Below are 14,539 nucleotides of genomic sequence, written 5' to 3' on the forward strand. Positions count from 1 at the left end.
ACTCTACTGCTAAGTTCCTTACTGTCCTTCGGGACCTGTGCGCGCTTTTATCTGTTTCTATTTCTCTTCTCTTTCCTTCTACTTCCTCCCATTCCACAGAGCTTTGTTGAATACCTGTTATATGCTAGGCCCTAGGGGCTGACAGGCTGGGTAAAGATTATATCCCTCCCCTGGAGGTCATCTCCCCTGAGGGGGAAGATAGTGGTGTGAATTAATGGCAATGTCCCAAGTGTGTCTTGGGCTAAGAAGGATGCGGATGGCTTCAGTTGAGGTAGATCTTGCAACGTGGGTAGATGTTGACCAAAGCACTTCAGCAAAGGGAGCAGAGCCTGCAACATCAAGAAGATGAGAGGCCGTAGCTTGAGTGAAGGATGCACAGAGTTGTGTGGCCGGAGTACAGGGTGCTTGGCTCTTGACATCAGGAGTGGTTCCAGATGAGGCTGGAAATGCTGATGAGGGCTGTATGGGGCAAGTTCTTTTATGCTCTCTTCAAGGCATAAGGACTTTGGAAGAATCCTTAAAAACACGAAAGTTTGTAAGCCAGAGCATGACTTAAAAATCATTACAATTGGGCTTTTTTTTTTTTAAAAGAAAGTTAATTCTGGTGATAGTGTGCAAGACATGTTTTCTTACATCCAGTCTTTCATATAAAATTTAAAATTTGATTTTAAAAATGCTTAGTTTCTAGCATTATAACAGTATATATATTTCTGTATACATGTATATAAAATGTATTTCTAACAGTGTAGCAGTATAACATTATAGCAATACTTTTATACATCTTTAAACAAATGATATTTTAGGTTCCTATAAGTAAACTCATTTTTGTGACCACCCTTTTTCTATAGAAAAATGAATATTGAGTGTCAAAGGACAAAACTTAGCGTGTGAGAACCATAAGCTAAAAGATCCTAAACTCAGATCTCTGGTGTCTTTTAAAAATGCTTACCTTTCTTTTTGTGTATGATGAGAAATCCCAGAACTCATGATCCCCAGAGTGGAAACCTATGATTCCATGTGTTTGCCTGCGTAGGTAACACTGCTGTTTTATAGATGTCTTTCAAAGGGTGCATGTATGTTTTGGTATTTAAGGAATAGGTCTTTGAGCTTGTCATGGGAGCGCATAGTTTTGGAAACCAGTTTTTAACCTTAAACTTTGCTCACATTGAACTCTAGAATAATGTGTTTTTTAAAGACCAGCTGCTGAATGCATTCATGCATATTTAATTAAGTTTTTTGAATGGCTATTAAAGATCTTAAGACAATTATGCTCAGGTTCAAGGAAAGGACTTCCTGTGGGAATTTAATATTTTTGAACTGTGGGCTGACCAAGGACTGGTATTTACTGATATTCTTGACTCCAGGAGTCCCAAGTATAACAGCTAAGGGTTATGTTGCTGTTCATTTCCTCTCCTCTCCCAACTCTGCAATTGAGCTACCCTTCAATTTTGGAGCATTGCATATTTTAACACTCCAACTTTGAGGCTTACTATTTCAGTGTACAATACAAATACAGTTGCTGAGGGAAAATGACAAAATTTCAAACTTGATCAGAGGCAAATAGGAAGTTGTTAGTTGGGCTTCTTTCAGTCTTCGTAAGCTCCTGAGCCTCATGATATTATGAAAATAAAAGTATGGACTATTGAAATATTAATTTCAATTTATTGAGAACTTTTGTACTTCTCAGAAAATAGCCAGCTCTATGTTCGCAATTTCTTACAGTCTATGAATATCATTTATGAGAGCCGTACTAACTTGAGTTCCCCTAAAATCATTCTCTAATGTTTTTGGAACCTATGTACTGTTTGACCTAACAGTACAAATAGACCGTGTAACCACTCACTGAATATAAATGATGTTTTTATGCTGAAAGAATAAGACTGTTTCTTGAGTTTCCAGACACCCGTATAGCAAATCACAAGTAGAAGAGTCTGAACGCCTCATAGTCTTTAGTATTATTTTACTTGTTTGTTTATTTATTTGCTCATTTATTTTACCATAAACCTTAAAATTATAGATAGTTCTACAGTAGTGGGGGGTAGATCAGTCAGATCATGCATCACCTAGATATTTTTGAAGCTCCTTTTTCGTTTTGTCAATTATGTTTTGTCTGTATTTCGCAGTTTTGTGGGGCCAAGTTTGTCCTCACTTACCAGTGGTGATAACTGTGAATAGGAAGTAAGTCAATCAAATCCAATCAGTGTTTTTAATCGATGATGTATCAGTTATCTTTGCTACATATTGACTTGCAACATAGCAATTACAAAACATTAGGGGTGCACACCGATAAGTGTTTTTTGCTCATGTGTCTGGGGTCACTGAGGTTCTGCTGATTGTGGGTGAGCACGCCCACGTGTCTAGGGTTGGCTGGCTGTAGGATGGGGTGAGGTGACTGGGTGACTTGGCTCTGCTACACGTCTCTCTTTCTCCATCAGTCTTGGCAGTGGCTCTAGAGAGCCAGCCACAGTGTACAAACCCATGAAGCCTCTGCTTGCATCATGTCTGCTTGACCAAAGCATGTCACTCTGGGCTGAGGCCAAAGTCAAGAGGCAGAGCAGGCCACCCCACACATGGAAGACTGGCACTGCAGAGTTACAAGGCAAAGGGCATGGATGCAGGGAGAAGTGAAGAACTGGGGCCAAATGTTGCAGTCCATCAAGTAAAATAGAGAATTTTGATTGAGACCAATTGGTTTCACTTCTTACCCATCACATACATTGTCTCCTTCCTTTAGGATTACATGAGGGATTCTTTTGGTGGTAAAGACTCAACGCTCAAGTTGCCTTGAAGGTTACTGTAAACAGAACAGGCAGGCTCACAGACACGTAAAAGTATCAATAGGAAACCAAGAATAACCAGTTCTCACTGGTACTGAGATTGATAAACAGAGTTTGAGGCTCTTCTGTCTGTGAGAGTCTGAATGGCTTCTCTCATCTCTGTTTCTTTCTTTTTTTTTTTTTTCCTTTCCTTTCCTTTTCTTTTTTGCCACGCCTTGTGGCTTGTGGGATCTTAGTTCCCTGACCAGGGACTGATCCTGGGCCCTTGGCAGTGAAAGCGTGGAGTCCTAACCACTGGACCTCCAGGGAATTCCCCTCTGCTTCTTTCTATTTCTTCTCTCTCGCTCATGACCCATCATGGCCTCCTCAGTCCCAATTCTATGTGGCCTTTCAGCTCAAGCACCCACCACATCTCAACTGTCTGGATCTGTTTGTCTCAGATTCCTGTCCCAGCCTCCTGCTCAATGATTGGTCATTCTTGGGTCTACTCTTTGTGTCTCCCAGGGCTGAGTTCTCAGATTTCCTCACTTTATTTACTCCCTCACTTACTGAGCTGGTCTAGTCCCATGACTTTAAATGTTACCACAACGCTGATGACTCAGACATTACTGTCGCCAGCCTAGACTTCTCCCTTGAACTCCAGACTCACATACACTATATCTTATTGCACATTTCCCCTTGGATATATCTCACAGGCATCTCAAACTTAGACCACTTGATTTCCCCCTCATAAACCTGCACTTCTCAGTTTTTTCTCAGTAAATGGTAATTCCAGTTTCCCATTTGTTTAAGACTCTTGTTGGAGTCTTTTTTTACGTTCGGTTATATATTTATTTTAAAATGATATGCATATACTACAGTTCTAATATATATAGTATGTACATTATAAAAGGAAGCAAATTTGAAAACTTAATATGATACAGATGAAATCTGTAGATATTAAAAGTCTTTTTCTTTAGGATGCTTCATATTTTCATTTATGAATATCTTAAACGCAATAGGTGCTTAAATAGTGCCTTAAACATGAGTTTCATTTTTTATTGTGGTAAAAAATGCTTAATGTAAAATTTACCCTCTTAACCATTTTTATGGGTAACAATTCAGAAATGTTAAGTATATTCCCATTATCGTGAAAGAGACCTCCAGAACTTTTTCATTTAGCAAATCTGAGACTCTGTATCCATTAAACAAAAACTCACCTTTTCCTCTTCCCCACAGCCTCTGGTAACCACCATTCTACTTTGTTTCTGTGAATTTGATTACTTTATTTAACTCATAAAAGAGGAATCATACAGTATTGGTCTTTTTGTGACTGGCTTCTTAGCATAATGTTCTCAAAGTTCATTCATGTTGTAACATGTGGCAGGAATTCCTTTCTTTTTAAGGCTGAATCATGTGCCATTGTGTGTACAGACCACATTTTGTTCATCTGTCCTTGGGTATATAGTTGCCTTCACCTCTTGCATACTGTGAATAATGCTGCTATGAACATGGGTGTGCAAATATCTCTTTCAGTTCTTTTGGGTGTATATACCCAGAAGTGGGATTGTTGGATCATATGGTAGTTCTATTTTTAATTTTTTGAAGCACCCCCATACTGTTTACCACAGCAGTTGCACCATTTTACAATTTCAGTACACAAGGGTTCCAGTTTCTCCACATCCAAGATCTGGAGTCTTTGTAACTCCTCTTATTTTACTTTAGATTAGGTAGCTAATGAAATCCATCTGCAAATCCTCCTGACTTGTGCTCAAAATATATCCCCCGTCTGACTGCTTCTCATCTGTCCATCACTGTCACTTTTTCCCTAATCACCATTGGCTCTTGTCTGGACCACTCCCGTAGTCTTCTAACTGGTCTCCCTGTTTCCACATTTACCCCCTACAGTCCGTTCTCCACAGAGCAGCCAGAGTGATAATTTTAAAACATAAGCCAGGTTTTATCACTCTTCTTCTCGTAACATTTTCATGGCTTCCATCACACTGAGGATAAAATCCAAAGTCTCTTCCTTGGTGTATAATGTCCTAAAAATGTTCATCCCTTTACTTATGTGGCTTCAGACACGCTGACCTCCTACTGTGCCTTAAACACACTAAGATTGTTCCTGCCTCAGGGCTTTTGCATTTGTTGTACCCTCAACCCGGGTGGCTTTATTCATGGACAGTTTCTTGATTCACTTCCTCCTTAATTCAGGTGTCTGCTCAGTTGTGACCTATTCGGAGAGGCCTTCCCGAACTACCTGATCAAAAGAGGCGCTCATTGTCGACCTTCGCTGAGCACTTACCACTCTCTGACGTCGTACTATACTTACTTGTGACATTATTATTGGCTTTCTCCTCCAAGAGAATTTCAGCACCATGAATTCTCTCAGCATCTGCAAGAGTGTCTTGCACGTAAAAGATGCTCAATAAATAATTGTTGAATGAATAAAAGAATACTTTGTACTCACGTATTTAAACAACTTTGGTCATGGTGACAGAGATACCTAGTGTACACATGGTGTCCTAGGTGGGGGACTTCTAAGGAGAATGCCTTTAGTTTTTCTCCCTCCTCCAGCTGATTTCACCAGCTATTATTCACTTGTGGGCTGTTGCTCAAGAGATCTGAGTGGGAAAGTATAGATAGATGCCTCACCCAGCTTCTTATGGAAGAAGAAAAAAACAATTCAAGAATTGATGGGCATTGTTTGCCTCTGTCCTCTTGGCCCCAAATTACCCTTCCTAAATGAGTTTTGGCTGCTTTTTATTACCTGCAGTCACATTTCCTATTGTAATATGAGGGCAATGCCTCATTTGCACAGTGAGTTCTGAAAATGGGCTTTAAAGCATAAAGCAAAGCCAGAAATTCCTCCTGCAGGGGACGTGGTAGTTGGACAAGTCTTTGAATTACATAATGGAATCTCCTCTTACTGTCATTATAAAAGATACCAAAGTATCAAAAACAATGGGCTTTTCTTCCCAGTTTGTCTGGGATGTTCCTGGCGCTCCTGCCATCCTATACTTGCGGGGCTCGGGGATTAGAATTATGTGTAGTAGCTTTGTTTTCCCCCGGCTGGGTTTGTGATGAAGTTACGCCAGTGGAAACACTCAGTTAATTCTAAAGAGTCTCCACATGCTTGCTGAGCAGAGCGCCCCTGCCTGAAATGGTCTTCCATGCTGTGGAAGAGAGCTTCTGGTGCATCATCACAGCGGTAATGTCATAGGGTTGGGACATCATCTTTGTTCACGCCTCCTCGTGGCTTTGAGAAGTCTATTTCAGTCTTACTAGTCTGTTAGAGACAATGATAGTCAAAATGGTCCGCAGACTCCTGGGGTCTTTGGATAGGTAACCAGGGGTCTATCAATTGCAAGAGGTTGAAAGATGATTGCAAACATAGTTTTTAGTTTCTCAATTTGGGTGCTACTTACACAGCATGTTCACTTTGTGAAAATTCAACCTCTCTTCTTACGACGTGTGTACTTTTCTGTATGGTATACTTCAGTAAAAAGGCTTTCTGAAGAAAACAAACCAACCATAATTCCTATCTGCAAAAAGATCTCCTGCTGGTGGAGATAGTCAAATAGAAGATCACATACTCAGATGACTGCTAGGATGAAAGAAAGCCCTATTAGAGGAGCACAAATAAAAGGGATCAAACTCATCTTTTAATGGGATGGAGGAAAATCTGAGAGAAGATTTAAGTGGAATTTATCACCTTTTCCTGGCTTCCTCCATACACGATAGCATTTATACAGAGAAAACCAGAATAAGTAGGTTAGATTCTAATTCTGTGATAGCATGCTTAGAAGATAAAATATTGGTTAAAAAAGCAAAAAACATGTTAAAAATATCATTGCCCTCAGGGAACTTGTTGATAATTGTCTCCCCAGACCTACCTCACTATTGGCATGGATGACTAGACGGATGAATGAATGAGTGTTGAAACACATGATTGTGGGCAGTCCATTGATGTGTTTCGTTACTGTGAAATATTTATTATTATTAATGACCAGCAGTGACGCTATATTGGAGGAAGGTGGTGTTGGTGTTACGCGTGTCAGGGGTGGTGAGGTAGTAATGGCTAAAAACGTGACATAATTATTTTTTAAAATGTTGCTCACTGAGAAAAAGTCTAATGAGACAAAATGGTTTTATTGTTTCTCTTCATCATAATGATTGAACAGAATCATAATAGGCAATAATTAGCAAGCCTTGCAAGGTGCTATAAAGCTAATTTCTCTAGTGTAAGCGCATTGAGCTCATAGCAGGAACTGATGGGCAGGGATTGGAACTGTTGGGCAGTTGAAGTCCTTAGAGCAGATAGCACCCAAACTGGTCTTTGAACAGTGGGTTCCACACATGCGGGTGCAGAAGAAATACCTTGTTAACAAGTTTAAAGTGTAGATTCCTAGGTCCTGCCCCCGTGTTCCGTGGGTCTGGGGGAAGGAAGCCTACCGTTGTGAAAGTGTGGGTGGTTCACAGAGGATGCTGTGAGAAGTGATGATGGGAAGTGAAGGTAGGGGGTGAGAGGAGGATGGGTGGAAGGCAAGTGCTTGGAAGTGAAAAACGATAGCATTCAGTGAGGAGGCAGGCTGATTCCCAAGATAGAAACAGAGACTGTATCTGAGAAGGAACAAACGTGGCGGGCAGTCTCTAGCTTTGGAGGGACTGACGCCAGAACAGATAATAGCAGTTGAACCTGTTAGCCATAGGATGCTATGATCTATACTTGCTGATTTTATTTGAAGGTGGCTTAAGAATGAGGTTAATATTTAAGTGAAAATGTCAACTCTAGAGGAATTTGTGCCTTAAGATGTCAGAGCTGAAACCAATCTCAGAGTAGCTTTTTGTTCTAACCTGTCATTGAAGGGCTGAAAGGACTGGGAGCCCCAGAGCCAGGGAAGTAAGTTGTGAGGGGTCAGCAGAGCTTTGGCTGAAATTCAGAAATCTCCTGATGAGTAACCATTCCACTTATTTGTTCACTTATCAGACACTTAATGAGCACCTACCATATGCTCAGTCCTGGGCTGGGCCCTGAGATTCTGCCGTAAAAGAAAAAAATGATACAGCCTTTGCCCTCGTGGAGTTTATAGTCTAAGGAAGGAGTCAGTTGTAGAACAAGTACAGGAATTTCTCCTACTGTGAGTTCTTTCTCCCACGATGCCAGTTAAATACAGTAAAGTTGTTTTATTAGGAAACAAGCTATGCACTTTGCAGCCCCCTGCTGATTACAATATTATTGAAATGAGGACCTGGGTACATGATTAGCTGTGCAGCTCTCTACACAGCTGCACTGTTTGAGTGGCAGGTTGCTCCTTGGCCCTGAGTTATTTTATTTAATGCAAGCTTTTATGATTTATTTGGATAGTGTACAGCTGTGCTACTTGACATTTACTGTGCAAGGCTATCCCCTAGGTGTCTTGTTAAAAATGCAGATTCTGTGGGTTTAAAGTGAGGGCTGAGGTCCTGCGTTTTCAGCAAACTCCCAAGGGTGCTGATGCTGGCAGTAGGTGGACCACGCTGAATAGCAAGAATCTAGAAGCCTGGAGATATTAGAGGATCTTCTGAGTCACTGAAGATGTCTTCTGTGATAAGCCGTTGGGTTTTCGTTAGTTTGGATCAACTGATTTTTTTTTCAGCTTGTAATAATAACAAGGTCCATTGTAACTACAAAAATACCTTTGCTGTTGAAATTCATCCAGAAGAACAACTTCATGATTGCAAGTCCTTTCTAACCCATTTTCACTGAAAACATTATAACATCATTTTGGATAAACCAGGTTTCTTGATTTCACCAACTATCACATTATAGCAGAACAGACTGTAATTACAAGTGTGGCAAATATTATAAAGGAGCTGGGAAGGATGCTAGGATATCTATATTGGGGTGTTCTAGCTGGAGTACATTTGGATAGAAGTCACACTGGTTTTTTTTCTGCTTACCCACCCCAATCTTACATTAGTGCATAAGATAGTATATCCCAGAACAGAAAATCTTGAAGGGGGGTAGCATTACTACCTGAAGCTCTTCCAGCAGCTAAAGCCAGTGAAACTGCACATTCTATACACATCTCCAAATATCAGCCCTTTCACTTCCAGCTCATAATTTGTTTATAGCAAGCAGAAGGAGAAAAATTATTACTTTCAGATTGCTATAATGCTTTACACTATTGGGCTTTTTAAAGGTTGTAAGTGAATAAATTGAGCTTTTGTGTGGGCGTATTTCTTTTTTAAAATTGTTTGATATGAGGTTAAAAACTTAATTATATAAGATACTATAGAAAACAGATTCTCTCTGCCACCTGTTTTTTTCGTTTTTGTTTTTGTTTTTTAAGAGCGATTTTCCCACCTTTTGAGTGACAATATCGGAAAATACAGAAAATCACAGGAGGGAGAATTTCAGTTCGACCTCCTTGATTAATTTCCTTCCATTGTGTATTGGCCTCCTTGTTCAAATTAGAAATTTCCATGGCTGACAACAAAAGCATTAATCCAGTTGTTATTCTAGGTTCCTTTGCCACTTAAAATTGTGGAATTTGTGTTATCTTTAGAACGAGAAAGGGCCTTGGTACTTAACCTAGCCCAGTGGTTCTGCATTCTGCGGTGGGCTCAGCTGTGGAGTTATCATCGTTCGAATCCCCCTTCTTTAAGGATGTCTGTGCTTAGTAATCTTCCAATCAACATTTGTGCATGACATTTGGCCATTGATGGCTCTCCTTATGGCCATAATGAAATGTGTAGTTTCCAAGGAACAGTGGAAGAATTATAAAATGACTACACATCAAAAATTTTTTCTTATTGTAGTCTTTTCTTCTTTCTTTTTTTTTTCGTGCCTTTTACATTTTGTCTGTGTGAGCACAGAGTCCTTGTTACTGGTTTGTGTAGAGATAGACCAAATGAGGTAGATAACAGTGAACTTGACAGTGTCGTCGAGAGGGTAGGACTCAAGGGGTCAAGGCATCTTTTGTCTTGTAATTTTGAGGCTTCTACAATTCTGACTAGAACAAAAGTTTGACCCACGTGTTACTGCCAATTTTGACCTATCAAAGTATTTCATTTGGTTCTACCCAACCAATTTTATGTTATTCCATGGCTGTTACGAGCTGAGCATTTTGATACGAAGAAGGTCCATTTGTGCAGTGACTTCATGTGACTTGGGGTCAGATTGCCTGGGTTTGATTTCTAGCCCACAGCTCATCAGCTATGTGATGTTGGGAAGATTACTTAACCTCTCACAGCCTTCTAAAGGATGTGTCCCTCTGATGATGAAATGAGATGATATTGCAAAGTACTTACATAGCAAATAGAACATTGTAAGCACTTAATAATAGTAGTACAATTGAGCATTTGTTGAGCTCTATAAATATTCTTTTTCATATAATGATGATGATCATAATACCTCACTAATATCAATATATACTTTATTTTTTTTTTTTTTTTTTTTTTTTTGGAAAAAGAAATGTTTTATTCCTCTTTGCGCAGAGCAGTATATGAAGGTGGCTATCATCCTGACTCCGTACATCTCTTACACAAAAATGCCCCCTCCAGGATGCCCAGTTATCCGCCCCACTTGGAGAACTGGCAGTTAGTGGGTGGGGGCAGAACGCTAAGTCTCAGGAAGGTTTCTTGAGACATTTTTGTGGGAAGTTTTGGGTCAAGGGGAGAGATGACCCAACAGTGGGTGTCCCATCCTCCGTCTTCCTGGGGAAATCCAAATCCCAAAGGTCTTCTGAAGAAAGGCACCTCTCTCAGCGACCTAGGGAAGGAAGGCGCCCAGACCTACCGCCCGGATGTAAGGCTGAGGCAGAGAGAGGACAGGGTTAGGCAGCAGAGATCACAGACCCAAGGCAGAGGAGTGAGGTGCATGCGGGAGAGAGAAGGGGACTGAGAGAGCCCAGAGGCCCAAGTCATAAATTCCACCCCGTCCCCAGTTCTGAGCAGAAACTCTTCTTCCCAAGACTAGAATGGAGTTTTAGATCAGGGACTGGCTTGGCTCCAGAGCACAGACAGGGCAAGCCAGGCAGAGCTCGCACGGGTAGTGAAGGTGGAAAGTTAAGGTATCAGACCGAGAGACAGACACTCCCACAACGAACACTCACAGACCACAGAAGTTTTGAAGCTATAAGCCAGGATCAGGGTAAAAAATGCAGCTGTGTCTGAAATACAGAATTTTATAAGCCCTCTCCAATAAAATTTAAATCACTGCTCCTTCCACTCTGTCCCCTGCCTATGAGCTGTTCCCAATCTTTTTTCCAAGGCTGGAGGCCTGGGCAGTAAGAAGGAATGGAAGAAAATACCGAGGCCAGAAAGTGGGGCTGTGGCTGAGACTTCATATGCCTCTCCCCACCCGCACTCCTTCTACAGAAAAGAATTCTCTCTCTCCCCTTGCTGGACATATGGGCTGTTGGGATGAAGGCAGGGTAAAGGCAAAGGGAGGAAAACACTCAGCACATTCTTTCTCCTGCTTTGATCTGAAGTGTAGCTGCAGCAAAGGGCACAGAAGTGGAGGAGAAAATATGGGGGATAGGAGAGCATGGGAGCATAATCCAGTCGAGCAAGGAAGAGGGTGCTTCCCCTGCCCTGTGTCCAAATCTGCTGACAGCTTTACTCCCAGGACTGCAAAAAAGAGCGAGAAGGAACGGGAGGCGTATACGGGTTTGCGAGGGGGCAACCACAGACAGGATGGAGACTTAAGGATCCCTGTTATCCCCGAGATGACCCTGAGAGCATCAGTTGGGGGGCTGGATGAGAAGTCACAGCAGACATGTGGATTTTTTGAGGGGGTGAGGAGCCAGGAACAGTGGGGTCTTCACCGAAGGAGTGACCACTTGATCTGTTCTTTGGCTGACTGCAGCACCTGAGACACGGTCTGCTCCGTAAGGGGGACATCTTCTCCCCTTAACGCCACCCGGTGTACCACTTGCTGGGGATCGCTCTCCAGGATCACCCCTCCGTCTACGATTTCATCCACAGCCAAGAAGAGCCCCTCCATGTTCTCCAGCAGAGCTCGCTTTTCTACATTTTTCCTCAGCATCTGGCTCAATGAGTCGAAGAGGCAATTCAGAACAGCCATGAGCATCAGCTCATTTTCATAGGAGCTGCCGATCACATAGAAATAGAGATCGATGCTGCTTTTGTATACCACTGTCAGGCCTTCCAAGAGGGCAATTTCACTGTCAGTCCGGTGGGTCTTGTTGAAAATGTTCTTCTCAAAGGCCTTTTGCTCCTTGACACTGGGGTAGGTGTCGTCATAGTACTTGGCAAAAAGTCGATCTCCATCATTGTCCAGAATCAGGATGGCTTTGACAGTATACAGGGAGGGTTCCAAAATCAGCGCCTCCATCTTGCCCCGCAGCTGGTGCCGACGTCAATGTATACTTTAAATCCTTGTTTTATATATTATATATATTCTATAGCTTAAATGTTTAGAATAATAGATCAGCATCTATTAGATCATGTTGATCCTGTAACTTGACCAGAGCTGTCTTCATGGAAAAGTGTTTTCTCCTTTCGGGATGAATGGTTGTGGAATAAGGTTGGTGCTTGGCTTGGAGGTGCTTAGAGAGAGGAAATATTGGTCAGTCGCTAACTGAGTACGTCCTTCTTTGGTGGTTTCCCTTTAATAGAAAGTCTATTACTGATCTGGGTTCCTTTCTGTAGGAAAGTTCATTTTGACAGTGGCACTGAGCTTGAATTTTTGTTTTAATGATAGAGAATTGAAAAGTGTTATTCTCAGAAGGCATGGTGGGTTCTTTTTGGTGCTGTATAAAATGAGGTTGGATATAGACTTTAAGTGGAATTATTTGCCTTCATTGCTTTGTCTTTAAAGCACATCCCACCATCTGCAGTTTACAAGCATATATTATCTGGATTGGATAATTAGATATAACTGCATTGTGGATGTTAAATCAAGCCTTTTTTCCCCTTATGATATGTTGGAAGACCCCCTGATGGAGAATCTTAACAGTAATAAGCATTAAGTGAGGAGGAAGGATAAGGGTTCAAGTTAGTTAAATAAGGAATTGGTTGGTTGATGGTTCAGAGAAGTGGTTTTCAAATTTACTCATCCGGCTATTTCTTATGACCCACGTCACCCTTTCGAAGGGGAGTCAGAACAAGAGGACCCCACAAATTCCCCGCACTTTTCATTGTAAAAATTACCAAGCCAGTTATTCAAAGCAGCATAGTCATATAATCTGCTGAGGATCCTGGCAGCGAGAACAAGTATTACAGGGAGGTTATAGATGAGCAGAGCGGAGAGCTTGCTGCGCTGGGGCTCTACAGCTCACTGATGTCGCAAGTGAAGGATGTGGCTTTCGCCTTGCCATCCCACAGGCTTGTTATTAGTACCCCACAGCTGTCCGTATCCCCAGCCCCTTGCAGGGACAGAGTTTCCCCGGCTGAAGTGATCAGAACAGATCCTCTCAGTCAACAAGCCACAGGGACTGAACTAAGCATGCCCAGCTTCTCCCAGTCCTCCAATCCCTGAGTGGGACTTCCTCCTGCCAGGAAGAGGGATTGAGGGGGACTGGAGAGAGGCTACCAGTGTCACCCTTGGGAAGATGCCCGTACCCTCAGGCAAGAGGAATGAAGATTCCCACCTTTTCCAGCAAATATGTATTGGTTCTCTAAATACCAAGCAGTATGTTCCGTGCCAGAGCAGTTAATTAAACTCTGTACCTCTGGACTCCGTAACCCTTAGGACTTAACTGTATTGACCCTGGGATATAAACCAATCCCCGCACCCTCCAGGCACCAAACTGAAACATCTCAGAAGTTTCAAATACTCCCTGTTTCAGGTACTGGTAAAAATTCAAAGTAATTCCCCTAAGAAACACTTAGAAGCCACCCAGATCTGTTCTGATAGCCCAGCCATCTTGCAGAGTGTATTTTTTTAAAAAAATTAATTAATTAATTAATTAATTTTTGGCTGTGTTGGGTCTTCGTTTCTGTGCGAGGGCTTTCTCTAGTTGCGGCAAGCGGGGGCCACTCTTCATCGCGGTGCGCGGGCCTCTATCGCGGCCTCTGTTGTTGCGGAGCACAGGCTCCAGACGCGCAGGCTCAGTAGTTGTGGTGCACAGGCCTAGTTGCTCCGCGGCATGTGGGATCTTCCCAGACTAGGGCTCGAACCCGTGTCCCCTGCATTGGCAGGCAGATTCTCAACCACTGCGCCACCAGGGAAGCCCTTGCAGAGTGTTTTTGCCGAGGCAGCACGAGTAAGGTGGAGGAGGAGTGTCAAGCGTCAGGCCCTTCTGAGCTGCCGAGAGGCCGTGAGATTCCTGCCTAAGGGGGCTGTCTGCACGGGTGAGACACATGGAGTGTGGCGCTGTGGTCTTACGTCGTGAGGTTAGCTCTGTTTTGGGGGGTTCAGAACTCCCAGGAAAGATTCCTTTGTTGTTCCCAGACTAGTGTTGTATACATTGGTCATTTTTACATAATTTTAGGTTGCTTGCCATATTCTATATAAACCTCGTTTAGGAAAATTTAGCTTGGTAGTGGGAGTCTATATTGGGAACCATCCCTTCTCAGTATTAAATGAGTCTGGGACAACGGGCAACGCCCACCCCATTACAAGTTTTTTATGAAGCAAACATCTATTTTTGCTTTGTGCAGACTCTACTATAGGAAGGGCTGAAAATAACCAAATGCTCAGACACCATTTGTAATGCAAAAAAATGACCGTAGGGGGAACCGTGTTTTTCGCTGCCCTGGTTATGACTAACCTAGTATAGGTCATAAATTGTGCCCTAGGACCAGTTTTCCTAGGTCATTCCAAGGTTTTT

General features: G+C 42.2%; 2 protein-coding genes across 2 annotated transcripts in view; one reads left to right on the forward strand and one right to left on the reverse strand.

Moving 5' to 3' along the window:
• Positions 1-14,539, forward strand: part of ITPR1 (inositol 1,4,5-trisphosphate receptor type 1) — a 319,709-nt gene that overhangs the window by 68,508 nt on the left and 236,662 nt on the right. The window lies entirely within an intron of this gene.
• LOC133094818 (coatomer subunit zeta-1) lies at positions 10,198-12,118 on the reverse strand. Its single transcript, XM_061195555.1, has one exon. It carries the CDS (start codon positions 12,097-12,099, stop codon positions 11,566-11,568), a length of 534 nt encoding a protein of 177 aa, XP_061051538.1. The 5' UTR covers positions 12,100-12,118; the 3' UTR covers positions 10,198-11,565.

The sequence above is a fragment of the Eubalaena glacialis genome, chromosome 7 (genome assembly GCF_028564815.1).
Source record: "Eubalaena glacialis isolate mEubGla1 chromosome 7, mEubGla1.1.hap2.+ XY, whole genome shotgun sequence".
NCBI classification, from domain to species: domain Eukaryota; kingdom Metazoa; phylum Chordata; class Mammalia; order Artiodactyla; family Balaenidae; genus Eubalaena; species Eubalaena glacialis.